This window comes from Laccaria bicolor, genomic scaffold, assembly GCF_000143565.1.
Source record: "Laccaria bicolor S238N-H82 LACBIscaffold_5 genomic scaffold, whole genome shotgun sequence".
In the NCBI taxonomy this organism is placed as follows: domain Eukaryota; kingdom Fungi; phylum Basidiomycota; class Agaricomycetes; order Agaricales; family Hydnangiaceae; genus Laccaria; species Laccaria bicolor.
In genome coordinates this window covers 826403-853781 of record NW_001889876.1, presented here as the reverse complement: position 1 = coordinate 853781, position 27379 = coordinate 826403, and the positions used below count along the sequence as shown (strand labels likewise).

Here is a 27379-nt window from a genome sequence, read left to right as displayed (position 1 = left end):
GGCAGCTGCAGCGTGCCTTCGAGGATGTATGATAAAAGGACAGGGGACGGAAGCAATGATGGGAATGATGGCGGAGTGGTGGATAGGGACCAGGCTGGACCAGGGTGATGGAGAAGTGGTTCCGTAAGTATGTATTGGGGGATCAAGAGTATATGTACTTAGAGGGTTGTATCTGGTTGTATTAATTGCGAATAAGGGACAGGTAATTGTGTGTGTGCCAGTGCACATTGTAGGCGTATAATAGGATGGGTAATGTATACAACTTGCAACTTCTACATCATTGAGCCTGGCTGATGTTCGGATAAGACAGGAATCGTTGTAGAAAGATGAGGTGCGCTCATTGAGGCGCTCTTCGACACCTCTTGTTATTCATCAAGTGATCTTTTTGCCGAACTCGTTACAATGTTGTAGATTACAATCATTACATTTCGAATATCTTCAAGTTACTTCCCTCTCCCTTTGGGCTCAGTCAGCCCGTGGAAACCGGGCCGGATCGTACACGTAAAGTCCGTTCCGAGTCCCTGGAAAGTTTGCTCACCAATCCTACATCCTCTAATCAGGGCCACTCGTATATTTAATAGCACTTGAAAGTTGAGACAGCTTGATAGTACTCTACCTCTGGGCGATGGGCCTCTTGTATCTCGGCACTCCTTTGCCTTGGGATGAAGCTAAAAAATATGCTGACCATGTGCGAACCCATGGAATCACTCAGTTCCTTCATATTTGGGATCGATTGAAGGACAGAACTGGCGACGAGCTACTATGGGGCGATGAGGTGAGTTGGAATTCGTTTGAGATGACGAGCTACCTTTCTCATTAAAATCAAGATCGAATATATGGTGGTAGCCTTCGATGAACAAGAAAAGAGTGCAAAACTCTCATTGAGGCAAACGGAAATTCTCGCAAAACTCAGTGATATAGTCCATGACATTTCTGCTGGCTGTCCGATCGAGTACGTTACGAGGTCGACACATTGATGTTATTAACAGATCATTTCAGCGTCGCTGTGCCGAACTTCCACCCAGAGTATGGACGATACATGCTTGAGTCTACCCCAGGTTCTCCCTACACTGGCTATATTCAAGATCTCTTGTCGGTTGAGTGCAATATGCGATACAGGTGTGTCTTGCGCCGAAAAGTTTTATCGATCGTTCATTGTATTACGCAGACGAGCTCTTGCTCGTAAACATCTCAAGCCGAATGAAATACCTTTGACCTTTACTTCGTTTCCTCTTTTGGGTGTGCAAGGTCACTTTACGGAACCATATTTCAATCCAAACGATGCTGTTTCAAGTCATAGCTTTTTTTTACCCGAAGAAATCACGAATCCGCATGCACGCTTCCCGTACGTACCTCAAAAGGTTCAATGACATGTGCCTACTTTCCTAACCCTTGCTTTTCAGCACCCTTACGGCCAATATCAGGAGTCGAAGAGGTTCCAAGGTTGCAATCAATTTACCAATTTTTTTCGACGAGAAGACCCCTCGTCCATTTGTCGACCCAACGATTCCCTGGGACCGCAACATTTACAAAGAAGATTCAGGTTTGTATTGCTTTACATGTCATTATTTTACTCAAAAAATTTGACCCGCAGATGCGAAGAATGGTGCAGCCCTCCCCGATCACATTTATCTTGACGCGATGGGCTTTGGAATGGGATGTTGCTGCCTTCAACTCACTTTCCAGGCATGCAATGTTTCTGACGCCAGGCGCCTGTATGATGGTTTGATTCCTATTGGCCCTATCTTGGTACGTTTCGGAGTTACTGAGAAGATCCAAGATGTTTATTATGAAGCTTAGCTGGCGTTGACGGGGGCCAGCCCTATATGGCGTGGGTACCTCGCTGATGTGGATTGTCGATGGAACGTTATTGCCGGCAGTGTCGATGATCGCACGGAGGAAGAGCGTGGCTTGAAGGTGTGTCACAGTCTATTTTGCTTCAACTGTTGTTGATTTACCTGTTGCAGCCCCTCAAAGGCAGTCGTTTTAGGATTCCAAAGTCTCGTTACGACAGCGTTGATCTGTACATCTCAAACGATGGATTCAACCGACCCGAGTATAACGATAACTATTTGCCGTACGACGAATCTATTTACGACCGCCTGCGCGCACATGGTAATCGTTGCCCTTATTGCATCAATGGTCTTCGTTCTCACACTTGACTCAGGAATCGATGATTTGCTCTCAAAGCACATGTCGCACCTCTTCATACGCGACCCTCTTGTCGTTTTCTCAGAAACAATCAACCAAGATGACACGTCCAGCAGTGATCATTTTGAGGTGCGTTATGCTCAATTCGTTGATGGAGCTGCAATTTATATGAGCAAAGAATATACAATCAACCAACTGGCAGACTCTCCGATTCAAACCCCCTCCGCCCAACTCACCGATTGGCTGGCGTGTTGAATTTCGTAGCATGGAGGTTCAAATAACGGATTTCGAGAATGCCGCTTTCGCTGTATTTGTTGTGCTGCTTTCACGCGCTATCCTTAGTTTCAATCTTAATCTCTACATTCCAATATCGAAGGTATATCCCCATGTCCATCTCAACATCTGGTCCTTTAATTGATCAAGTTAGGTCGACGAGAATATGGCCACGGCTCAGCGTAGGGACGCCGCTGCGAAAGCGAAGTTCCATTTTAGAAAAGACGTATACCCACCCGGCCGAAGTGGAGCGTCAAGCGTAGCCTCGTCATCTGGCGCTTGCTCTCCTACAGATGGCGCGCCCAGAAAGAAAGACAAAAAAATGAGGAATTGCTTCCCACGCTCCGCGCTGCCAGAGGACGGCTTCATTCCCCGCCCACCTGTGGAGGAGGAGTATGAGGAAATGAGCATGGACGAAATCATCAATGGCAAGGTAAGCATCGGTTTGGTAGCTCCTCCCATAATCATTGCATTCATATCTATACACAGGGGGACAATTTCCCAGGACTCCTGCGACTTATTTATGCCTATATTGACACGTTAGATATCGAGCCGCGAGAGTTGGCAAAGGTAGGGAGTTATCTAGATCTCATTAGACGGCGGGCCAACGGTTGGTTCCCTACTCACGTTCCCCATATTTGTTGATTTTGTTTCTCCGTTCAGGATCTCTCATAACTCCTGCAACTTGGATCAGAAATTTCGTACGGTCGCACCCGACTTATAAACACGACTCGGTTGTTTCACAGGAAATTAATTACGATCTATTGCTGGCCATAGATGAAATGTGAGTGCGGTGTCAACCTGCTGCTTGTAACCAGTCTCACTGGCTTTCTAGTGAAAGGGGAGTGCGCAGAGCCCCAGACCTACTTCCAAATGATTATACCGGCAGCGATAGAGATCAGGGATCGATTGGATTATGAGAACTCGTGAACAGTGTATCGTTATCAAAGTCATTTATCTGTTACGAAGGGATGGCTCGATTCTGATTGAAAAACTTGGCATGTATGCGTCCGATACTCGTTGGTGAATGATACAAGACACGAGGACTGAGGCAAGCCGTCTGTACGTTCGCTTGAAATTGAATTGACTTCTTGAAATACACGCAAACCGAACGAAATTAGGTACCCAGAGACGTAATATAAATCGAGGCGACCACTTCATCCCCCTGGTTACTTTAATCTTCGCAATATTCATCGAGTTCATTGAGGGCAGCTTGACCGAGCTCCGAGGTGTGTCCATGGTGTCCGGTTACAGATTTATTCTCGTCGCCGTGGTGGTTGTGATTGATCAGGCCGGGGCTCAAGTTGACTTTTGAATCACGAGGCAGAAGGTCGCCGACCGCAGCTACATTTTTGTCAACGGATTTCGCGACTTGGGTATCAGGGTTGGTATTGGGGTGATTTGCCGACTCAAAAAGAGGATGGGTATCTGCGAGCCTTCTTTTCTCCTTTGGCTTTGCCACTCTCCAGTTGATATCCCTATGGCCGTCGCCGCGGTGTTTTGCTAACATGCTATCTTGCAACGAATCTTCGGCGAGCATCGATCGTGAAACCAGGCGATTGGCTGAAGCAGGCTTGAAAGGTACCCTTGGCGGGGGCGAGCTCGCCTCGTAATCGGCACTATGAAATTGGCGTTTGTCAAAGAACCTCAAAGGGCGAGGGAGCAAAGGCGATGAGGCGGCAGTGGGGCTGGCGACGTTTTCCTCGAGAGGCACGCTAACGGCGAGAAGAGCGCAAACGAAGACAAGTAAGAGAGTAGAGTAGGAGCGCATATTGTGCCGGAGGTAGTAATGAACTTGAAAGTAGCGGACTGAATAGTTTTATCGTGAAACAAGTCAAGCGGCTGACCTGCCCAATTATCGCTGTCTATAAATAAGCTGAAATAATGTTCGTGCGTGACTGTAGTTGTTGAGGGATAACTACACGCAACATTTTTTCACTGAACTCGGCGACAACAGCAGATGACCGAGACTCACTGCCGCCGTTGTCCCAATCGTCGGCCACTAGATGCAATATTCGTCTCCGTTTGGGAGTGACGACTCTCCTGTTTAAACTTGGCAAAGGCACACTCAACGTGTAATTTTCTTGAGACATTTGAACTTCCTCAATCCAAGCAATTGGTGACGACGGTTCATGAATCAGAAACTTTTTTTATGGCGCCTGCCTTCGTGTAGGTGGATGCGATGTAGGCAGAAAAAATATTCGGGGGGTTCTGGGAAAGGGTATGAAACGGAGAACGAAGCAGCATCGTAGGGAAGGCTTTCGTGGAGAAGGATCCCCGCTAGTGACGTCACTACGTAGATGTTCGTGACTGTGGTGTGACACTGAACAGAACGCTTGCCAGTGGACCCACGAGCAGGCGTGCTTCCTCACATGGCGACTACTAAAATGCACCTTCCAAAGAGTTGGGATGACAAGAGTCTTCTAGGGGAAGAGCCTTTTCTCAGCACCTTTCTCGCTCAGAAACTGGAAACCACCAGGCGAAGCGATCTACGCAGCCTAACTGCAAACGTCGTTCAGCAGCTGAACCTGACCAAAGGCGGCGTGAGTGGTTCTCAAACTCATAGCTTCAAAACACGACTCGAATGTCACGGCTAGACTGCTGCTGCCCAGTCCTGGCTTGATCTCGCTTTTGTTCGTTACAATGGCCCTAATACCAAGCCAGCGCCTAGGGTCCTACTGGATAGTAAAACTCTCCACTTTTTTGTCACATTTTATTGGCATCTCTATTATTACGGCGAGAAGTCTGCCTTTCAGCTCCTGAAGAAGGAGTTGGAGTCCAGGGGTCGTTGGTATTACCCACAAGGTGCAGGGATCAAGCCAAACACCAATCCTCCTGGTGACTATTCGCGACGCCATGGCAGGGCTATTAAAAACCGGAAATTCAAACAATTACCAAAAGATACAAAACCCATAGAATTAGACTCCCTACCAGCAACTCCGTCTTCTTTTCAACTTGATATCATTTCACACGCCAATTCTCCACATGCTAATTCGCAACATATAATTCTTCCTGGCTCAACCAAGGACCAGAAACAACCTGTTGTTGTTGCCAAAGGACGGGCTATACCAGAAGGCCATGCAACCTGTGATACAAGTTTTGAACCCACCAGATTGACCGCAAAGAAGAAGAAAAGGACACGACCTAACAGGTCAAAGCCGCTGAATTCAATAAATTCAGTCCAACAAATTGCAGCGAATCCGGCGATTCTGCCTTCGCAATTGAAGAACAATCCGCCCGACTTAGGTTTGGATGTCACCGTTTCATTACCAGTGAAGGAACTAGCGACCAAAGAACAGTCGATTCTTAATGCTCATTCAACAGGCAAGTCACGTTACATTGAAGTGGTCACTCAATTTGAACCATCCTCTTGCCATCCTTAGAAAATCTTACTTCGTCGACGTGTTCAAATGAGACGCCATTGTCCCCCCCTCCGACTGATTCGCTGCCTGCATTTGTCATGCAGCAGTTTATTCCCTCTCCTTTGCCAATACCCCGTAACCATCACGAAAATATCTCTTGCCAACCGCCTGAATCGAACACTCATAATCTACTTGTACTGGATGAAGAAGCCACTCTTGAGAAAGCAGTTGTCAAGCAGGAGTTTATACCCTCTCCTTTGTCAACACCCCGTAATCATCACGAAAATATCTTTTGCCAACCGCCTGAATCGAACACTCATAATCTACTTGTACTGGGTGGAAAAGCCACTCTTGGGAAAGCAGGTAATGCCGAACCAGCATGTCAAATTCCGCTTTATCAAGAACCTTTGCCCCACCACCCCCCGATCTGGGCAGAAGTAAGTCCGAATCCCATCTGGTGATAACTTGATCATTTTTCTTGTGTTTAGACGCGTCAGGAAGTTTGCGAGTCGTTCGATTGGTTTAGAAGTTATCAAGGTGGGGTTTACCATACCCATGGCATCGTGAAAGGCTACCTCCTTAGCGCTTTCTCATCAAAGTCAGGTCGTGTGCACCAAAATTCTTTAACCTTGCTAATTTGCAGCAGACGCGACAGGTTTGAACATGGCGGCCGACTCATTATATCCCACGGGTAAGTTTTGTGACCTCAAATATATGGAATTGCTGACTGCGGTCAGTGGGGGCAAAGCGGAAAGTATCCATGCCCACGAAGGTAGATTTGCTCCGCAACCGGCTGAAGATCAACTTGCCCAGGATAAATCAGTCCGAGCTCTCTTAAAAAATTTCCAAGATAGTCGACCACTTGTTCTCCTCATCGACGACAAATATGTCCTTTTTCCGTATGATCTTGGTTCCAAGGACGTCACATATGCAGTCTTGGGATTTTACAAGATCGTGCATGTTTGGGGTATGTTGCCATATCGACTGTGTAAGTATTGGACAGTCACGGCCAATCATTTTACTTATAGCTGAATACCATCCATCGAATAATACGAGAGGGCAGGTCGTTAGGTACAAATTTGCTTTTCAATGGTGTGAAGGCCAGGTATGGTGATTTGTTCCCCGCCCCATGAATGTTCAAATACAGCCCCATCGATTTTAGGGAGAGCCTTGGTGGTTGTCTCGGTCACGGGAATATGGTAAGTTGGTTTACCATTTACCAGTCATGCGCCAGTTTCACTGCTCGTAACGTTCAGTAGAGCTCACTGCATCTCAGATGCCCAGAATGGGTGGTTCATCCAACCTGCCTCTTGGTAAGTTATTCCCTCATCCATGATAATTTAACGTCAACCTTGGTGTAAAGCGAAAGTTGAAGAGTACAACCTGAGCAGCTCAAGGTCAGGCATCCGTACCTCAGTCTCGTGGTATTCTTATCATTGGATCCACAGGCACTCATCGCCTGTCGGCATATCTTTCACTTGCCGTCACTGCCAGCTGGATTCTCCCCATGTTTATCATCAATCTTGGGCATGCTTGAACCCTTCTTGCCCACGTTTCTGGAAAACCAGCTATGGGCAGCACATGCCCGATCAACTCGAGTATCGCCCTGAATTTTTGGCGTTGAAGGAGGAATGTCACTTGCCTATGGGCTTTGGAGATCTCAGGCCGTCCGTACCTGCAGCCGACAGCGGAATTAATACGACCTATGCGTTTAGCAGGGGGTGGCATTGTCAAAAATGTGGTCGACTATCTTGCAGGTATGCGTTGATCAAGAGGGACAGTAGATGTTTGAGATTCAAGCCCCCTAGATTCAAGTGGCAAAAGTGGGAGTGCCGCTTCTGTCAGGTGCGCAATCCCCTTGCTTTCCTTTGCACCTTTCTTGATAACCCCAGCAGAGTACTTATTCAGTGCCAGGCAGCATTCGTCTGCCAAATGAATTTTGGCCTCTCGAAAGACAGATCCAGAAAAGCTGTCAAAGTCATCTTGTTGGCAAAAACTCAGGTACAGGTCCTTCGTTCGCTACTGGCAGCTGAATTGATATTTGTTATGGACGTTTAGGAGTTCAAAGAGAAGCCATGAAGCCTTTCGTTGTTGGGAGTACCACATGTCAATACCAGACGTTTATCCTACCAGAGGCGAGGTCAGCTTTTTCTTCGTGGCCAACTCATTATGAGCGACATCTTGAACGCAAAGGATTATAGAGGTCGTTTACACCACATCATGGGGGGTTCACCATTTTCGAGAGCGGAAGCGGACACAATTTTCAGAGAATATCAAGAGCAAGCCTTCAGCGGTGAACTCCCATTCCGCCGTTGGCCCTTAAGATCTGTACGCGACTCCTTGAATGTGCTTACGCTGCTGTTTTGATGCGTTTCCTCTTAGCATAAATGTGCGCTTCGTTCTTTGTTGAATTTCAGTGGAGTCCTGAAGGTTTTCGTAGGTCGTGGGACCCTTCTAACGCATTACTTTTCTCACAACAGTAAGTCGTGCTTGTCTCTTCGATGATTCGTTGAAAAATCTCGATAGCTGGGGAGCCCTACCAAGTAAGTGGGCCAATCGTTGAACTGCTCGCTTGGTCGATGATCATCAGTATGTTGGAGGTGCCGCCAATACTGTACCCTTTGACAGGGCGCCAGGCGCGGTTATCAAGGCCCGTGATTTGATCCAAAGTCGAATTTTGGCAGCGTTGAATATCACTGCCACATTCAATGAGGTGCTCAGGTATGTTATTATAGAATATGGCTTGTGAACATATTGAACGTCTTTCACCCACAGCGCTGCTTACATGGAAGGACAAAAAATGGCAGTTGGGTTTTGTCCCTTTTGCTGCGTATACCGTATTCTCAGTCCATTTTAAGTTTCACAGTGACAGTGAGATTGGTTTGGGACCTTTTGTTGCAGGACTATCCCTAGGAGCTCCCGCCATGATGCACTTTCGGCTGCATGCGAAGCATGATCCAGAAAGGAAACACAAGGGCTCAGCGATAAGTTTCATCTTGCGACATGTGGGGCTCCTCTAATCTGTAAATTTCTTGACGAGTATTCTGACAGCGTCTAGGGTGATATTCTAGTCATGGACGGGGCGGACGTACAGGAATACTATGAGTAAGCGGATTTTGTCTCGCTGCGTTGTACTCTGTCTGATTCTTGCAGACATACCGTTATACCCAGCGATTTCCGCATTGCCGCAACCGCTCGATTTATTAAGCCAGAGCACAACTAGCATCAATTACTCGCACTAATCATCACGTTTCTGGGCATACATTTACATAAATACCCTCGTTGAAAATATCACTCTCCGATTTCTGTCCAGTTATGTCCGCCTGGGATGGGGTAGTGGCCTCTGCCGTGTGGGTCGAAGCGTTGGCCTGCAGTTTTGGACCATCTGCTGCGACACAGGCTGGTTGATGTCGGCTGCTGCAAGAGGCTGTGTGAAGTCAGAAATAGTCAGAATGGTGTGGCTATGAATCTACTGTGTGCCTCACGTTTGTCGCTTGCTTCTGTTTGGAATAGAATGCGAATAGGTCAGCAATCTGATTCTCTATTGTTCGCTTGTCTTGATGGAGGCGGCGCACTTCCTCGGTCATACCCATTACCTCCTTATTTAGCTCCATTTTAAATTGTTCGACGTGTGCTTGAAATGGGAGAGCACCACTGGTCAGTAAAGCGGGAAGTAACATGAACATTTTACACACTTTGAACGTTTATTGCCGTTGCTTCTTTCATGGCTTCAACGAAGCGCAATCGTTCCCCTTTTATTTCGCTAGATATCTCTACCTAGGGATGAATAGACGATCTTCGCTGGCAACAAAATTGCGTACCATTCGTGAAGGTTCTAAGTAGATGTTCATGATCAAGGCGTTGCCTCTCGAGCATGCCAGCAATGGCCTGGGTTCCTTGGTGACTGTAAGTAGACGATCATTGTTCCGAAGGCGGGGCGGGGGGGCACACCTGATCCTTGCCGAGTCTCTGCACTTATAACTTCAAGAAGGCCGTTTACGCTGGCATGCAGCTCAGCCAGGTTTTGATCTCGCATCTGCATTCCAAGCGCAAGTTGGCGAATGTCGTTCAGTAAGTTAGGTGCACCAGGGGCGCCTTGCGGTTGCGCGGTGCAGCCCAAGTCCATGCAGAGTTGTTCCACGTTTGTAGCCAAACCTTGGATTTGAGAGGTTCCGTTATTCACGAACGACTCGAGCCACTGCATAGGAGGAACAGATTAAGAGATAGCGTTTGAACAGAAAAATGTCTTGCCGTATTGAGCTCGTTGAGATATCTGACAGTATCGGCTTGTTGATGAGTTTGTTGCAAGCGATTCTGGCTGTCTTCTTCAATATGGGATAGAATTTTTGCCAGCTAAGTAGGGATAGTTTTCAGTACTCAGCCCTCCTTTTTTTGAGTAACGCAGTACCTCTTGTCCTGAACCATCATTGTTTTCAAGTGGACGGTTCGACCTCATGTTGGTGGAACATAGCCTGACCAGCTCCTCTAGCTTCGTATGTAGAGAGGCATAATCGGCATCGACGGTCCCCACCGACTTCAGGGCGTCACCTTGATTCGCCCTTTCTCTCTCTTGTAAATCGGTCAACTTTGCCAGAACGACGGGAATATCGGCTGTTAGTTGCGTGCTGATTGCCCGTAGCTGCGCGGAAATTTGGGTGCTTTCTTCCTCAGGTCGAACGGATGATCGCTCCGCTAGTCCCTGCAAGATGTCTTGTATATAGTTGAGAGATTCTCCCGTTCCTTGGATGCGATGATCCAGACCAACAACAAGTTGTTGCACAGTTGGATAATTTGTCTCGCCACCAAGGATACTCTTTATGTCGGTCAGATCGTTCGCAATTTTGTGGTAGTTTATGGAGTTTTCCCGACCATCGAAACCTGCTGCGCTTGATAAATTCCTTTGGGGCGAGGTTTCAGATGGAGGCCATTGAAAAGACTGCTGAACGTCACCTCTAGGAGGTAACGTCTGTGATACCTTAAGTTGGGACCCCTGAGAGACCGGTGAACCGTGAATTCCGTTCTGGCTTTGCGGGTGATTTCGTTCTATCTGAGCCAATCGTTGTTTGACGACAGAGAGTTGGCCGAGGTTCGCTACGGAAGGACTGGCAGAACGGCAGCTTGTTGAGGAGACTGGCCTTGAAACGGGAGAATAGACGCTAGGAGAAATTGGGGTAAAGCCAGCGGGTGAAGGAAGTTTCGAAAAAGGGTTGCCTAATTTCCCTGGTATCATTAGTGTAGGTAGCGAAGGCTTCAAAGGAACTGGGGGAGCAGAGCCCTCGGGATAAGTAGGGCTTAATAGAGGACTAAGTATCGGCAATGGAGTTGGAATGGGACTTTCAACTTGCTCTGACACTTGGGTGTGGGAGGCGGTCAAGAATTTCGACGGACTACTTTCAGTTGTAACATCTTTTGATTCTTGAGAGGGCAATATCGTGTCCCTAAATGCCAGCCCATTCAGGATATTTATTTACGAAGGTATCAAAGGCATTTACCATATCCCGCTGATCCAGTTTGCTCGATCCTTGACTGAAGTCGCAGCAAACTTTTCCCGAGCTCTTCCTTCAAAAAGGATCTCAAAAACTTTGAGCTCTTCGCCTCCGGTGGAGGGTAAAAGGGATGCCTCTTCGGAATCCATGTATCTTAGCGAAAGTGAACGAATATCCGAGCAGCGAGCCAACGTAATCTCATGAATGCAAGGGTCGCCTAGGGGTGTGAACCAAGAAACGAGGATTTTGTTTCCTTTCAGATTCGCCGTACAAGATACCCATGCCAGGCCACCACTGTCCGACCGAATATGGGAATGGGAGAGATATAAGAGTTGACCAGAGATCTTTTTGTTTCTAGGGTTTTGTAATGGTCCTCGTTCGTCGAGGAGTGGAATGTCCTTTGCTGGCACATCAGGAGGACCATCGTAGGATTGGCCAGACTTGAGAAGATAGAGTCGGTCATCTGATCGTCGTTTAGACAATCCAGTGGTCGTTTTCTTGATAACTGAGAGGAGGTTGCGGAATGATTGGCGAATGGGAGATTTGTCCTTCTGGCCAGCCTGATTCACAGCCATCTTTGTTGGTGTTTCAAGAGAACCTCCGTTTTCGTGTCGATGCATGGGTCTTCTTGGCGTAGGTTCCTTGCCTGGAGATACGCTCATGGATTCATAGCGACTGATGAGCTGTTTCGTGGATTTCTGGCGCTGAAGATCGGTGCTTGCGCTATAATTGAAAGAACTTCGATGGAGAGGTTGAGTGGGTCCTGGGTTACTACTCGCACCCATAACACGCGGGCCTAACATAAATCGGCTACAACAGCGAATACGGTGAAGATGGCAAGGGTGGTTAATTTACTCAGGCAGAAAGGGGTATCAACCAAGGGATTACGGTTCGTGTGGTTGACGAGCAGACCCATTTCGAACGAGACGGTGAATGTCAACTGGTGATCATAGATTAGCAACTTAATCAAATCGGAAATGGGGTTGAGTAGTTGGTGTACTCAATGTGGACAAGAGGCGTCTCTAAATACAAAAGCCACTATTTTGCGAGGGCATGTTGCAACGACTCATACACATCGGCCTCAATGCGTGCCTCCATCTTCTCTGCCTCCGAACCGCTTCCAGCTGCCACCTTTAGTGCTTCTGCTAAGTTGCTACGAATAGCCTGGAGAGAATGTGAGTTGGATTTCGTCTTAGACTGCCGGCATACTACGCACCTCGATCGAAAAGTCTTCCAGCGGCGCACCCTCCACGACGTTAATCGTAAGCTTGTTGTTCGGGTGGACAGTAGCGAATCCGCCGGAGACTATGGTTTTTTATGAGAACTCGACGAGACCGTGAGTTGGAGGGCTCACCAAAAAACTTTTGAGAACCCGCGTTCGACTCAATGACCTCAATCACGCCTGGTCGTATAGCCTCGATGGATGGCACATGGTTGGAAAGGATACCCATGTCTCCGGATTCTGCAGGTATATTTACTTGGACGACATCCTGCGAAGTGAAGATTGACTGGTATCTGGGTCAGCAGAGAACTTGGTTGCAAGACGTCTGCAAACCTTGTGAGGAAGAGCCAGCGAGAGTTTCAACTTGTCGCTAACAGCCTCGGCATATCCACGTCGCGCTATTGAAAAAGTCGTTGCTCGGCGCACAGCAGAAGAAACGAGACGCAACGACGACATTTTGAAGTGAATGAGTTTGTGACAAGTGCCCCGTGTATTTCCGGATTTGTGGGCTCGGCAAATTCCGGCCACTCTAACAACTTGAATACAAGCACGATATATAGGTTCTTCCTGCTTCTAACTTATTAATCGAGTGTGAAGCACGAATTTATGAGGCTTGATATGATGCGGATGTAAAAATACAATGACAATGCTACAAAGTTGTCCAGCAAGAATGAACGTAAGAAAATACAAGTTGAAGATGGTGCAGGTCATTAAGCAGAAGAGGTACATTATGTTCGTGAAATGAGAACGACAATTCATCGCGGTCCGTAAAGTGGAGTTCAACGTGTTAGCATCAGAGTGCAACACCAAAAGGATTCGTAGGGATACTCTGCCTGACGTAGACAGGATTGTTATCGATCGTTACTCGGTGTTCATCATCGAAAGGCGTAATGAACGGGTTGATAGCGGAAGAATGGCGAGCGTCCATGGTTGTCAACAACCGCGACGCAGGCATTGCGACAGTGTGGTCGGAAGACTTGAATGTGGGATTCATGACCCTCAACGTAGAAGTTCGTCGCTGCTCATCATAAGGCGGGTTGGGCAGCTTGTTCGTACGGTACGGTGCAAAAGGAGGGGGAGGGGAAGTGTCCTTGCGTTCCGTCGTAGTTGCCTCTGCCCGAGCTGATGGGCGAGATTGAGAGCCTGAAAAGCCGTGATAGAGTGGCAAAGGGAGGGAGGCCGGAGCTCCAGATTTGCTAGAAAGGGAATCGTAGGATTGGTCAAGATCATGGATTGGTACGCCAGACTTGCGCGTAGAATAGCCGAACGGAGTCTGGAATGTTGCGGTGGTGGTTGTGCTCGTTTTCTTGCTGGGTGACATTACCTTCCCCCACGACGTTTGTGTGGCATCGGGTGAAGCAGACCATCGAGACTGCATGGTGTGGGAGCTGTACAGATTGGGACCAGCATCTGCGGAATCACGGTGAACATTGATCTGCAGCTTGGGGCGACCACGGGAGGGTTGATCCCAAAATTCCGAACTTTGTGGCACTGGTTCCTTTTTGGTCCACAACGTCGTGAATTTTCCGACCCACGTCGTACTCCTAATTCCCTCGTCCGAAGGTGACTTTTCAGATGAGGAGGATGTAGACTCTTCCCCGCCGTCGGCTTTGACACGTTCTTTCCCCATGGCCTTCCGTCCTATGGCCATTAGCCGGCTTGGCTTCTTAACGGTTGATTCAATAGGTTTTGGTGGAAAATCATCCCACTCTTCCTTCTGGATGGCAAAAGACTCAGCCGAGCCAGAGGGTTGATTTCCCATCGGAGAGTTAGATCGTGAACCCCAGAAGGGCTTGAAGGCACTTCTCCTCGGCGAGGGCAGAGGCGTGAAAGAGGGTAGGTCCAGAACCGCACCTTTCTCATTCTCAGATTCGACCCCAGACCTGAAAGGTACGACGATTCCGTTGATCCCAGAGCGTTGCTCAAGCTCATAACGTCGACGTCTCCTCTTCTTCAACAAGGCTTGGCCATATGTGTTCCAAATGAGAATGCAGACACCCATGAGGACAACTATTCCCCATAATGCCAGGAAAAGCCCGAACATCACACGCTCTTTCTTCAACGTCGCTGTATACGCTTTAACCAGTCGTCCAATGAGACCTTCCTTGTCGTTAGGGCCGCCTCCAATCGCTGCTGCTGCAATCGGAGCCGTAGCCTCGTGAACCGACGCCGGTGAAAGGACGAGAATGGAATCGTTGACCCGTGGAATGTCGATCTGTAAATTGTCGTGCAAGAATGTCAAGGCGTTCTCGATGGCGTCCACTTTGCCGCCAATGAAACACTTGATAAAATCATTGGCGGGGCTTTCCAGAACAGTGCCGTTGAATACAGTTGACACAGCCTTCTGAATATCAGTGTAGAACGCGTTGATCGTCGCATTCAAAGTGAAGGTGGTGCTGTTTACCCACCCAAACACACCGTTGTTAATGGTGGATTGAATGACGTCTACCCGACTGTTGATGTCATTGGCATAGAGTGCAGATTGGTTGAACATGCTGTCATTGATAGATGCCGCAATAACGTTGGAAAAATCGGATACAGCGGCTGCCGCACTATCCTCGAACTTGTGGACAATGGGGCCCATCGCGAGCAACTGGATTTCGACAGATAGTAAACCGAAGAAACCAATGAGGAAACAAGCGAGGGCAGGAGCATGGAAGATATAGTGGAGGAACCATCGAAGATTTGTGTGATGCGAAGGGCTGAAGCGAAGACGTGCTGATAACTGGTTCATTATGCGGGTGATTAGCGGATGAGCTGAGTTTGCATGGAGAATCATCAAGTTATGGTCGGTGAGGATAACCTGTGGTGGTGAGGATGAGGAGGTCTTTGTATGGATCATAGTGGGATCTGTGTTCCAAGCCTGGCGAGTATATTCCAGGTGTCTCTTCATGCAGCGCCATTTGTACCATGTCAAAAGGCAGTTGAAACCGATGAGGAGAAGGGCGAGGAGAATAATGATGACAACTCCAATCTTGGCAATTTTTATAAAGTCACGTCCGATCTCGTCAATGACGGACAAATCAACATCATTGCAAAAGGAGAGACGGTTCTGCTCCGGAACGGGAAGGATCGATGAGTTGAAAGATAGGCCGGTAAAAGTGTCATTGATGTCTGTCTTCAAAAGCTCGAAAGGAGTGTCGATGCTATAGAATAATAATGAGGTCAAGAAGGCATCATGCACCAGCTTGGGCTTACATTGATTCCAATGCGCCCTTCAGGTCTGCCACGGTTGGAATTGAGGCGTTCAAACTTGTCAGAGCATCTTGAAAGGAAGCAGGCAAAGTAACATTTTGCAGTGCATCAAGACTAGGTACGGCAATCTGGGGCGCATTGATGTTTCCAAATGGATTGACTTTGTTAATAGCATTGATGGCGTTCTGGATGACGCTGTTGGCAGAGGCAATATCACTCTGAATGCTGGTACGAAGGCTGCCCGTAACGCTTTGGAGAACAGTGTTGATCTGTAAATGATGAGAAAGGTAGTAAACAAAAGAAACGAGTAAACTGACCCCTTGAACAGCAGATATCAGGACTGCAAGACCCCCGGTGACCACAAGCTCCAAGAAACAAAAGAACGTAGAACGATAGGTGTCGATGATAAAGTTGATGATGGCTTCCATTGCAGTAAGCGAAACTACGAGAGCAACGCGTGCAGCATGCAAAGAGCCGTTGACTGCATCAGCAAACTGCTCGTTGGTTGCGAGGGCCATGTAGCGGGGCATGCTTGCGGCTGCAGTGGCAGCATGTTCTGCTGCCTTGCAGCTTGATAGAATATCTGACTTGACACTCAAAATGGAGTTCTCCAAAGATGTCATGGATAACTGAAGGCGAAAGGCGACGAATATGAGAGAAAGGATGGGGTAGGCAAGCCATGTCAGTGAGAGAAGGTGTGAAAGTTGGAGATAGGGTGTGAGTTGGGTATCTGCGGTGGTGGTTGCATCGTATGTCGGGGGCTGGGCGAGGGTAGACATGCCAGAAGTCGACCGGCGACGAGAAGTAGAGGGAAAAAGAAAGCAGAAAGCGTCGAAACCATCGCACCCGACATTGTACTTACATACTGGTAGAGGCCGTAAAGAGCACAATAAAATGTCACATTGTCACATAACGTCACACATCCCATTGTCTACTGTATCTGTCCCACCTCCTCCCTGTCACGGCTCGGACCAACTTGCACAGGTTCAGCCAACACCGGCTGCGAAAAATGCTCGCGTAGCCGAGCTGTCGCTTGTCTTTGGATCTGTAAAATACATCAGTTGAAATCCACGGAAATTCTTTCCAACATACTTCACTTCCGACCGTTCTGGTCACCTGGAAAAGAGGTCCCACCAGGCCGAGTTGTGCAATAATGTAACTTCGCAACAAAACCATCAATTAGTTACTGCGCGAGCGACAAGAAAGACCCTCACGATGTCGCCATAGCGAGAAGCAAGAATGCGAAATATAGTGGATTGAAAAGGACGAGCATGGCTTCATTCCATCCAAGAACCACCAGGACACCGTAAATCCAATACGGAATCTGTGCGATGCTTGCGACTGTACTCCGCTTCGCCTCGACGTAGTACGCATCTGCATCACGCCGAAACTTATTTGTCAGATCAAGGCATTTCGTCTCCGTAAATATGACCGGTGATGTCGACAAGTCGAAATCGTCGTTCGAAAATGAATCGTTAGATTCAGAGGGAAGATTAAATTCCAAAGAGGTATCTTTTGGAGATATTTTTGAGTATAACGGCACGAGGTCGAGAGTCTATTGAGCAGTTCAAAATTTCAGTAGAAAACAGAAGTCTAGATTAGACATACCTGATCTTTAGCTTTCATGAAGGCACTGTCAATGTCATCATCAGGTTTCCACACTCTTGGAACGCCCTGTTCATCGTAACGGAATCGCTCCTCGAAATGATTCCGAAGTTTGCCCAGTATAATAGGGTCGGCCGTTTGTTCATCAATCTTCGCCCGCAAGGCAACCCATCCACGCTTGCGAAGGGCGTCGAGAGCTGCTGTATTTTCTTCCTCGGTGCAATTGAAGCCTTCACAAACCGTCGTGAGACTCGCATGGTATGGTAGAGTGATTGAACAAACTTTTTGCCTTCGTCAGATATGTCTTCTCGGCTTTATCCAAGGTGTCTCGGAACACTCGAAGTATCTCGTCCCACATGTCTGGAGAGGCCTTTCCGAGATGCAATTCCACCGGCTCCGAAATGTGCTTCTTGAGATTTCGCTAAACTTTCTCATCAACCCTCAATCCGAAAATGCCATATGAAAGACAAAAACAAACCTCAATCAAATTGATCATCTTCGTTGTTTCATCCTTTCTACATTGATCAGCGACGGCGCGAATCTCATCCCTTAACAACTCCAGTTCCTCCTCCCAACTCCAATCTGTGCCCTCCACCAACGCCTCTTTTCCACCTTCGGAGAAAGTTCTTTCAGACTTTTCCCGTGCCCTCTTGAAGACGTTCGCAAAGTCATAATCCTCGCCATGCAAGCCATCCAACATCTCTTTTTTGAAGGTCACGAGACACGATTTGTGGAGATTCTTGAGTTGTCCAAGGAAGAGGGGGGAAAGTGTGGAGTCCAGCACTGCGACAAGATCAGCCCGTTTGCGGCCATACACACCTTTGTGATACCGCGAGGCATCCCTGTCGTAGCGCGCTGGTAAACCAATTCAGTTCAAAAGTTCGACACTATCCTGTTGGGCACTTACTCAAAGCTTGTGTTCTCCAGTTGTTCATCATTGCTCCCAGACCTTCGACAACACGGCCCCCCTCCACGGGTCGCTTTTGTGATTTAGCTTGTTCGTTGAATTCGGCCAGTGCCACGGCTGAGATTTCGTCACAACGGAATTGAGCCAATAGTTCCTGTTGTGTGGGCAAGTCGAGATCCTTATTTGTTTGAACTTGTTCCTTTTCAGTCGAATCGTTTCAGGCGTGTCTTCAAAGCCGCAGGGAAAAGCACTTACCCATATGCCTTCCATATAAAACGCCACTCCATCCGCAGGAATGCGTTTGTGGTAAGCAGGCTTGAAGAGATAGTCACTGCTTTCCTTGTCGACGAACCGAGTGCGAAGCTCTTGGACCTCCGACTCGAATTTGTCAGCCGAAAGTATTTTATGCGGGAGAGCAGTGAATGCCAAGTCAAAATAATCTGACAATAGGCGGTCTTTGAGATCAGTGGGCTTGCTCAAGCTTTCCCAAATGCGGTTCAAGTCGGCCGTGAGAGTTGCTTGCAAGTTGGCGAGGGGTGTTTGGCCGATGTGGTCGCGTATAACGAAGAGAAGGAGAGTGCGGCCGTTAGACCTGCAAAATCAGAGAAGTCAGTGGCCGCGGAACTTGACTGAACGGGTTGTAACATACCCATCTTGTGCTTTCTTACCAAAAAGTCCGAGGTTTACCTCAAATACCGTCTTGAGCAAGCCCATGTTGGCACCCTGATAGAGACCAACTTGGTGCTCCCAGAGGTTAACAATAAGGATTTCGGATGACGCCAAGGAGAACAACGCGGATTTTCGTTCAAAGTCCTAGACTCCTTGTGAACCAATGGTCACGTCATTATTCGAAGCTGCCTACCTGGTCTTCCCCTCGTTCGCGGCCATCCGTTCCCTCGACGTCCATTACCATGACGCCCATGTCCTTCCCGCGACACATCCAGATACCTATTCTGGGTTATACGGAATCATTTCCTCGAGACACAAGTCGCACCTTTGGTTGTCTGCTGTCGCCTAGTTTCGTCCATCACGTCGAAGGTGGTCCCAAACAACCTGTTCAAAAGTGTACCTTTGAAGCGGCGTGAGCATCGAGAGTGATTTCCAATGGGGCTACCCACTCTTCCCCGTTGACTGAGAACCAAAGACAGCTACTATGTTGTATGAGAAGCCAGCATCTCGAAGACCCCACCGTTCAATCTGCGTAGCAAGATCAGGACTGGAGACATGTGAACATAAATGAACAGCGAGAAGCACAACAATGGAAATAAATACGAACGTGAACTTCTTCTCGTCGTCGATTATTTGTATTCTCGCCGTGCTGCCAGTCTGTGACGATGACGTCGGGAGGCTGGTAGGGGGTACGTAGGGAGTATCTTGTGCTCGTAGGTTTATAGGGGCAGCTGACGCCATTAGGGGAGAGACTCAAGGTGTCCGTTGGAGAGTTACTCGAGTCCGTAGTGTATGTGGTGGTTCAACTAGAAAGTGCAGTTGAAGAACTGTCACTTGCCACGTGGGTTCAATGCAATTACTATGTGTAGCACACGCTCAAGCTTTATTTAAGTATGTATCTGAACAAAATTGAACGAGCTTCCTCGATCCCTTCATCAAGAACACACCACTCCGAACCATCGTATTTCAGAGGTACATATAGGACGCCACCCATAACCTCTCTCAAACCCCATTGCCGTCAACCCAAAGCATGCACCAGTACTTTGCAGACTCAAAGCCCCTATGGAAGCCCCGACGTCCCGCTGACTCTTGCGCGGATGCGCTTCGCCGCCAGATAAATCCCAAATATGGCCTGAAATTAGGTTGGCGTCTCCCAATCTTTACTTCTGTCTTATGCTTATCTTGCTTAGCGAATTATCATGATCTCCACAGATACTCCGTTGAGGATGACAATTTTTGGCTGGAGCTGTGGGAGTTTCTCGGGATAATATCCTCTGTACCACCGCAAAAGGTCTGTCATTTATTGCATCATTTCCTTCATCTGCTCAAAATCGGATCACAGACGAAAATATTGGAGAAAGGCGTCTTAGATGAGGTACCTCTATGGTTTCCTGGAGCGAGACTCAACTACGCGGAAAATCTGCTCCATAGGACAGACGACGCGATAGCAATAACTGCAACTGGAGAATCGGGAGTCATCACCAATCGCACCTTCCGGGAGTTACGCAACTGGTACGGGTCATGGCCGCGGCGTTGAAGGTTCACGGATTGAAAGTGGGTGATCGGGTCGCAGGTTAGCAGTCTTGTACCTTCAACGTTCTTCGTCAAACGTGAATGATTATCAGCAATCATAACCAACTCTCTACACAGTGTCGTCATTGCTCTGGCGACAGCAAGCATAGGAGGCATATTTTCAAGTACTGCGACGGACATGGGAACTTCTGTAAGGAATCTCGTCTCTTAACCAGTACCACAATAACCTTTTTAGGGCATCCTTGACAGGTATCGCCAAATCACACCCAAGTTCGTTTTCGCTGAAATAGAAGTTTCATACGGGGGAAAACCTGTGGATCTCCTTCCCAAAGTCACAGAGGTGATCAAGGACCTCTCTGACAAAGGTCTACAGCAAGCCGTTTTGCTACCGAGTCGTATAACCGGGTATGAAATAAATCTTCAGGATGCCGCGAGGTACGCCCGTGTCTTTTAGACACGCGAGTAGATGAAGAACGTCACCGACAGCATTACACTCTCCGCATTTCTAGAGTCTGCAGATGATCGCAAACTTAAATTCGAGCAACTTCCTTTTAGTCAGCCTCTCTTCATCTTATACAGCTCTGGGACGTCTGGAAAACCCAAGTGCATCGTTCATTCCGCAGGGGTGAGTTTTCGGCCAACGTTAGCTCCTTCATCCTCAGTTTCACGCCTGCAACAGGGTGTCCTTCTCCAAACAAAAAAAGATATCAAGATGACGTTCGATGCTTCTCCGGAGGACACTTACTTCCAGTACACAACTGTACGTCTGAAAGCAGCGACCACTATAGGTCTTGACCGAACGCCTCCTTAGACTGGTTGGATGATGTGGACTTTTATGTTGACGGGGCTTGCTTGTGGATCACGAATCATTCTTTACGATGGATCGCCCTTCCACCCTGATCTCAAAACTTTCCTCCAATTTATCAATAACCAAGGGTCCGTTATGACTCTACACCTGAATGTCTTCCTGACCCGTGGATAGGGTTTCGATCCTCGGGACGAGTCCTAGGTTCTTGGCCGAAATCCAAGGAAAAGGGATCAACCCTCGTAAAGCTTTGGTACATCTAAACCCCGCCATGTACTGAAGCTTTCTTTCAGTGGAATTGGGCTCGTTTGAAGCACTGAAAACTATCAGTTGCACAGGTGCCGTTCTAACACTACCTCTTTTCGAATGGGCATTCCACGCTTTTGGCGGCGACGTTCATCTCGTCTCAATGAGCGGAGGCACCGACATATCTGCATGTTGTGAGTGCATAACTTGAAAGCGGGGTTAATCTGAAAAATCCCAACCAGTCGTCGCCGGCACTCCATCCTTACCCGTGTATTCAGGAGGTGTGCAACTTTGGCAAAAGATAGATTTTATTACGATGACATCTTTTCAGAAATACAGTGCAAGTCACTTGGAATGAAGGTCGAAATTTTTGATCTAAGTGGGAACAATATCGAACATCTTGGCGAACCAGGCGAGCTGGTGTGTACGCGGCCCCATCCATCGCTGCCAGTGTGCTTCTGGGGTGATGAGGGAGGAAAGAAGTTTTTAGATGCTTATTTCAGCATGTATCCTGGTAGATATTTTTTCTTTGCATATTGATTTCTGGAGATTCTCATTTCTTTATTCAAGGAATTTGGAGGCAAGGCGATCTCATAGTAGTGAATCAGGCCACCAAGGGCATTATGATTTTAGGACGCAGGTGAGGCCAAAAATTGCTACTAGATAAATTCGATTTAACATTCTTCTCTCAGTGACGGTGTTCTCAATCCCAGTGGCGTTCGCTTTGGCTCTGCAGAAATTTATTCGGCCTTGGAGCCATTCTCCAAAGTGATCGATGATTCTCTTTGTATCGGGCAGCGTCGTTCGTATGATAGAGACGAGCGTGTGTTGCTGTTCGTTAAAATGCGTGCAGGGTACATTCTCTCCCCAGCACTCATTTCTCAAATACGCATCACCATAAGGAGGAGACTGAGTGCCCGGCATGTTCCCGCCTATATCTTTGAAGTTTCTGATATTCCGGTTGGTGAAATCAAGCAACTATTCTCCTCACATCACTCACCTCCACCCAGTACACGGTCAATGGAAAGAAGATTGAAATCGCTGTCAAGCAAATCGTCTCTGGATCAAACTTGCAGCCGAGTGGAACGGTGGCCAACCCCGAGTCACTTCAATTGTACTATAAATACCGAGACATTGAAAAGGTCGTGAAGATGAAGAAGGATGCTAAGCTGTAAGGAGCTGTAAGGTGGTCGATAGCGTTTGTACTTTATCCATGACCTTTGTTACAAAATTGGTTTGTTGTTCCCACGTGTGGGCTCGCGTGGCTGAGGGCTGCTTGGCAGGCTAGCTCACGTGGCGACTGTCTGCTATACAACATTGTACTCATTACTCACTTTGCCCCTTCATACCCTTGTATTCACCTGGATTCATTTGGATTTCCCCTCTCTTTCTCCTTCAGTCATGAATCTCTTCAAGCGCAAGTCCTCTCGCGGTGTTCCGCAAAAGCAACCTCCCTCTAGAAGACCCACACTACTCGTCGCTGCGCCCACTGTTCCCCCACCAACGACCATCACCAACTCTGCTTTGGACACGCCCACCTCTTATTCCTCTCTCCTTTTAGACGATAGCAACATCACGCCGTCGCCATCGTCTCCAGAATCTCAACATCGCAAACCAGCTATTGGCAGGAAAATCTTGAACGACCAGAACGCGAACGGCAGTCGCAGGTCAACGTCTGTCTCTTTTATACCCTCTTTCTGCGTTTTCCTACTAATTTTTATCCTTCTGCAGATCGTCTCGCTCCCATGCCTCCCAAAGCAACTGCGATCTGCCTTTGTTCTCTCAACCAAATGTTGTCACACCCACATCAAAAGACGGTAATGATCGCATGTATCTCCAGAATACACTCAATACCTTTACTTTTGGCGCTGCCCCACCCTCCTCGTTCTCATCAAGATCAGTCGACCCCCTTACTCGACCTCGTGATGAAACAGACTCAGACGAACTCATTTACAAAGCCGATACCACTCCTCGTCCATCTGTTGTTGGGCCACAGCCATCCTGCAGTCATTCCTCGCAATCACACAGTGCGGCAGGTGGGGCTCAGCCCTCCCATTCACCGTCGTCCGTCAGAGCACGCCGAGGCCGTTTACAAACAAAGGACACGGATACAGCGTCTTGCCATACTTTCGGCCAGTCATCGGCTTCCGCATCCGTTTCTTCTCTCTCGAGTGCGAGCGGCTTGAGTTCATTGGCGAATTCACAGATCAGCCCACAGTCAAACAACACACCCCAAACGTCGACCAATGAGCTCAGCTCTGATGATGATATCGATCACCGTCATCCCTTGCCTCCCAATTTTGTACCCTCCAGGCGTTCTGGTGCCGAATCCTCTACTTATCTCTCAGAGGAAGATTTTGACGACGACTCTGACTTTGATCAGGATGACCAAGAAATCTACGTGGGTTCCGTGAATGAGGGAAGCGACCGTGCCACCTATTTCGATCATGTCAGCCCGAGTCAAGAGAGTTTGCACGATAGCTTTCGGATGGCATACGGCGAAAGGAGAGGAAGCTTGGCTATCGCTACTTCAGGCATGCCTTCAAGTAGATTCCACGTTCAAGGCCGTTACCGCGAGGACAGTACCACAACGTTAAGAAGGCCGAGTAAAAGTTTGGAGTATCTGCGATCTTCTGACATGGGTGGACCTTCTCATCCAACCGAAGAGGTCCTAGCACCAACCTCCGTTCCACAAAGTGAAGGAGATTGGCGTGATCTACGGAAGAAATCGTTACAGCGGGACAAGGATGCCGTGCTACCCCTCGTAACGAGTCCTATGGCGGCCGGCATCACGCCTAATCCTACACCTGCCTCAGCGAATGACAGTGCGATGTCGGGCATTGATACTGCCTGGAATAACTGGGCGGGTGGCATCACTGGCTTCGATCAATCAGAAATGAATGATATTATTGCTCCTATGCCCACAGGGCGCCGACCGTCTGAGCGCGTGTTGCGGAGGGAAAGTACCACCAGTGAACGTCGTTTAAGCGTCGTTTCTTGTAATAGCGGCGATTTCTTCCACAAAACGTTGGCACGCAAATGGGGCGGAGAAGGTTATAAGAACCAGCAACAGAAGTGGACTTTCCAGAGGGAAAAAGCTGATCGTCTGCGATCTGAGGATGAGCCAAGGATGAGGGTTGACCGAGAGAGGCACAGCATTTCTAATTTTTTCGGCCCCCGCCCAAGCACTGCTCCCACTCCAAGTGCTGGTATTTTTGATGCGCTTGACCCAAGGGACAAGGCATCTGGAAAGGAAAAGGCCAAGGAGCAACATTGGAGAGGGATGGCTGTAGACGCGGAGGAATGGTGGTTCAGCCATACAAATGGGCGTTACAAAGTTAATCGAAAGAATGCTCAAGGTATGTTTTTTTTTAAAAAAAATACAGCTTATTGACGAGAGCCTAATTTCTTTCCCTACTAGCTGTCGAGCCGGGGAAGGCACCTCAACAGCGGTTGAACATTACTCATCATCGAACACCATACACGAACCAACGCGATCTGTCTGATGGCCCCATCGCTAGCATCCATAAACACTCAAAGGCCGTTGCCTTCTCGATAAGTCGCCACTACCGCATGACGTCAAAAACGACCGCATCGTCTTTGCGACCACCCACAACTTCCCGCATGCCTAGCACCCCAAATAATGTTGATGCAAACCGAAAGAAATCCACGAGCATGATTCTACTAGGTCCGCGTCGAGTTCAAGAAGCGTATACCAGCACAACTACTACAAGGAAGCTGGAATCGCATGGTCTCCTAGATGAGAGCGGGCGTACTAGCCCGCGAGATCTAGAAAGGATGAAGCGTGAACGGGACAACGAAAGGAGAGCGAAGGAAAAGGGCAAAAAGAAGGAAACGGAGGACGCAAAAAAGTCGAGAAGCAACAAGTCTAAGAAGTCTGACCGCCCAAAGCAGGACTTCAGCTCGGAGAGTAGCGTCAGTAGCGCAGGAGGTGCTATTTCCAGTGGCGGTAGCTTGACGCTTGTGAGTGGGCCGTCTCGTATTGCGGACTCCTCCCCAGCTGGCAATATCGTATACTCTACCGCATCGACCTCCCGTTCAATCATGACTCAAGAAACGACAACGACTTCATCCGATCGCACCGTCTCTCGCGGGCGATACCGCCGTCACGTAGGGGACGATGAAGACGATGACGATTTGTTTACCGGCATCAAACGGCCCACTCGTACGCCTCATCAGGAAGTATACGAGACAATACTCCATGACAGCTCGGAACCGCCCTCGTCGCAAGAGAATGGCTTCGGCAGCTTATTTAGCTGGGGAAAACAAAGGAATGCCTCAAATTACAAAGCCAAATCGTACAAGCCCCCTTGGGCGGTCGCCCCTTCTCGGCACAACTCTGAGGTCCGTAAAGGCATTGTAGACGACCTTAACACGTCTTTTCAAGATGTTGGGCTTCTTCCCGCCCTTCACGAGATCAAAGGCACCCACCACAGCTCACAAAAACGCAAACGCGAGCAACAAAACTCGAAAAATTCGAGACGTCTCACGAGCGATGCAGCACAAGCCGACATTTTCGAAGATATTCCTACGGACTCTTTATATATGCTTCTCCCTCTCTGGCCGGGTGAAACGGATGCAAAATCGGCACAGAAGTATCCCTACACGATGCCAACGATCTCCACTGACAGTCGACAATATTTACTTATATACTACAAAGTCCCTTTCCAGACGCACGCTGAGCAGGAGCAACAGAAAGTCAAGCAGACTGGGGGCAAGAATTCGAAACGTGCGCGCAACTCACCAACGTCATCACACGACTCCGTCAAAAATCGCGATCACGTCCTACTCACCACGTTCCACATCAGCGCTCGCGTTGTTGCATATCACGATCTACAAGGATCAGGCGTTCGCATTCCCGACCAGGGCTTGGCCGTTCAGGGCCCGCTAGCAGATGCATATGGAAGCATGCCAACTTCCATTCGCGACCAGGGTCTTGTTGACTGGGTCATTGGCGTATGTCACTCGCGTGAAGCGGGCATCGAATTTCTGCCTGAAAGTCTAGAGAAAATGGGCTTGTGTCGCAGCTTCCCAAACTCTCCTGCGTTATCAACCCGTGCTCTCAGAAATGAAGAGGATGAAGAAGTGGAGTCGGACCTTGTAATGACACCAATTGGGCGTGCCGTTATCGAAATGGCTTGGTTGGGTGGGATGGCTCTCACCAGCTTTGGACCAGGCATCTAGACACATAAATGTATCATACACTTATCTCTTTATTATGACTATACATGCTTCCAGACTATCCTTTTCTTTGTGCCGCATTTTTCAACGCCCCTTCGTGTATGTATATTTACATGGTTGTATCAAGGTTGTATATTGTCTTGCTTCTTTCGAACCATAGTAATGTTTTTGACTTCTGTATGTGGACAAACCCCATTCAACATTTGACGGTTAGCAGTCGGCTATGGTGTCTGGAACCAAATTCAAAAAGAATCCAAGGACTTGGTCCATACTTCACTACATCCCTAAGACTGGAGAGAGGAAAGAGAAAAGTCCAAAGTCAAGGTCATGGCCGGAAGAGCGTTCGTCAAGGGTAAGACATCTCTGGGGGTATATAAGACCACAGGAGTCTGTCTTCACTTTTGAAGTGATACTACTGCAGCACTCAACCCCTCCCTGGCACATATGTAGTATTGGTTCAAGACTAGCCTTCCTCGTCCCCATCATGGACGTCGTTGCACCTGCATATGATGAACCAAACTTTTCAGAAATCACCACTGAGAAATTAACTCACTACAAAGTCATTTGGCAAAAATGCAGCGACATCCTCAAGAAAGAACTCCAATATGATGAAGCTGCACTTACCCAAGTCTGTGACTATGGGTTGGAGAAACTCTCTGCTGACAATCCTGTGTTCCCTCCATCGCCCTTTACGATAGAAAATGTTTATGCATTTTACAAAAG

At 48.2% G+C, this 27379-nt stretch overlaps 9 protein-coding genes across 9 annotated transcripts; 4 read left to right on the top strand and 5 right to left on the bottom strand.

Moving 5' to 3' along the window:
• Positions 1–625: 625 nt before the first annotated feature.
• LbGCS (gamma glutamylcysteine synthetase) lies at positions 626–3212 on the top strand (the record flags this gene model as incomplete). Its single annotated transcript, XM_001877718.1, is given in 14 exon segments — positions 626–775; positions 828–942; positions 954–1119; positions 1169–1345; positions 1404–1543; positions 1595–1749; positions 1801–1919; positions 1991–2115; positions 2168–2280; positions 2330–2527; positions 2579–2683; positions 2813–2857; positions 2914–3034; positions 3088–3212. The coding sequence occupies 14 exon segments, from the start codon at positions 626–628 to the stop codon at positions 3210–3212; spliced, it is 1854 nt and encodes a 617-aa protein (XP_001877753.1).
• A 386-nt stretch (positions 3213–3598) lies between these two features.
• Positions 3599–4517, bottom strand: LACBIDRAFT_324106 (uncharacterized protein; the record flags this gene model as incomplete). The annotated part of the gene is made up of 3 exons (XM_001877361.1): positions 3599–4233; positions 4272–4322; positions 4400–4517. The coding sequence occupies 3 exons, from the start codon at positions 4515–4517 to the stop codon at positions 3599–3601; spliced, it is 804 nt and encodes a 267-aa protein (XP_001877396.1).
• A 279-nt stretch (positions 4518–4796) lies between these two features.
• LACBIDRAFT_313729 (uncharacterized protein) lies at positions 4797–9009 on the top strand (the record flags this gene model as incomplete). Its single annotated transcript, XM_001877717.1, has 20 exons — positions 4797–4967; positions 5022–5748; positions 5808–6223; positions 6275–6477; positions 6524–6753; positions 6815–6891; positions 6949–6985; positions 7046–7099; positions 7150–7183; positions 7235–7631; positions 7682–7787; positions 7845–7926; positions 7988–8114; positions 8169–8175; positions 8267–8329; positions 8387–8507; positions 8562–8597; positions 8653–8791; positions 8845–8891; positions 8940–9009. 20 exons carry the CDS (start codon positions 4797–4799, stop codon positions 9007–9009), a joined length of 3144 nt encoding a protein of 1047 aa, XP_001877752.1.
• Positions 9010–9099: 90 nt separating this feature from the next.
• Positions 9100–12075, bottom strand: LACBIDRAFT_313728 (uncharacterized protein; the record flags this gene model as incomplete). The annotated part of the gene is made up of 8 exons (XM_001877360.1): positions 9100–9213; positions 9272–9420; positions 9482–9559; positions 9608–9682; positions 9738–9984; positions 10038–10139; positions 10195–11224; positions 11279–12075. 8 exons carry the CDS (start codon positions 12073–12075, stop codon positions 9100–9102), a joined length of 2592 nt encoding a protein of 863 aa, XP_001877395.1.
• Positions 12076–12251: 176 nt separating this feature from the next.
• Positions 12252–12950, bottom strand: LACBIDRAFT_178018 (uncharacterized protein; the record flags this gene model as incomplete). Its single annotated transcript, XM_001877359.1, has 4 exons — positions 12252–12436; positions 12489–12577; positions 12627–12780; positions 12828–12950. 4 exons carry the CDS (start codon positions 12948–12950, stop codon positions 12311–12313), a joined length of 492 nt encoding a protein of 163 aa, XP_001877394.1. The 3' UTR covers positions 12252–12310.
• A 1507-nt stretch (positions 12951–14457) lies between these two features.
• LACBIDRAFT_231982 (uncharacterized protein) lies at positions 14458–16468 on the bottom strand (the record flags this gene model as incomplete). Its single annotated transcript, XM_001877358.1, has 3 exons — positions 14458–15640; positions 15693–15958; positions 16007–16468. Coding segments are annotated over 3 exons (1911 nt in total), but the record flags the coding sequence as incomplete, so codon positions are not given.
• A 101-nt stretch (positions 16469–16569) lies between these two features.
• On the bottom strand, positions 16570–19617 carry LACBIDRAFT_189306 (uncharacterized protein). Its single transcript, XM_001877357.1, has 13 exons — positions 19478–19617; positions 19320–19417; positions 19196–19270; positions 19064–19149; positions 18851–19014; positions 18457–18793; positions 18202–18400; positions 17773–18149; positions 17577–17715; positions 17298–17524; positions 16902–17244; positions 16782–16846; positions 16570–16734 (listed from the first exon to the last, which is right to left on the bottom strand). The coding sequence occupies exons 1-13, from the start codon at positions 19609–19611 to the stop codon at positions 16621–16623; spliced, it is 2358 nt and encodes a 785-aa protein (XP_001877392.1). The 5' UTR covers positions 19612–19617; the 3' UTR covers positions 16570–16620.
• Positions 19618–19900: 283 nt separating this feature from the next.
• On the top strand, positions 19901–22629 carry LACBIDRAFT_313724 (uncharacterized protein; the record flags this gene model as incomplete). Its single annotated transcript, XM_001877716.1, has 15 exons — positions 19901–20012; positions 20061–20161; positions 20213–20382; positions 20521–20593; positions 20639–20838; positions 20890–21028; positions 21083–21163; positions 21215–21339; positions 21386–21450; positions 21502–21648; positions 21697–21735; positions 21786–21968; positions 22025–22094; positions 22147–22414; positions 22465–22629. 15 exons carry the CDS (start codon positions 19901–19903, stop codon positions 22627–22629), a joined length of 1938 nt encoding a protein of 645 aa, XP_001877751.1.
• Positions 22630–22855: 226 nt separating this feature from the next.
• LACBIDRAFT_313723 (uncharacterized protein) lies at positions 22856–26659 on the top strand (the record flags this gene model as incomplete). The annotated part of the gene is made up of 3 exons (XM_001877715.1): positions 22856–23127; positions 23186–24813; positions 24876–26659. The coding sequence occupies 3 exons, from the start codon at positions 22856–22858 to the stop codon at positions 26657–26659; spliced, it is 3684 nt and encodes a 1227-aa protein (XP_001877750.1).
• Positions 26660–27379: the final 720 nt, after the last annotated feature.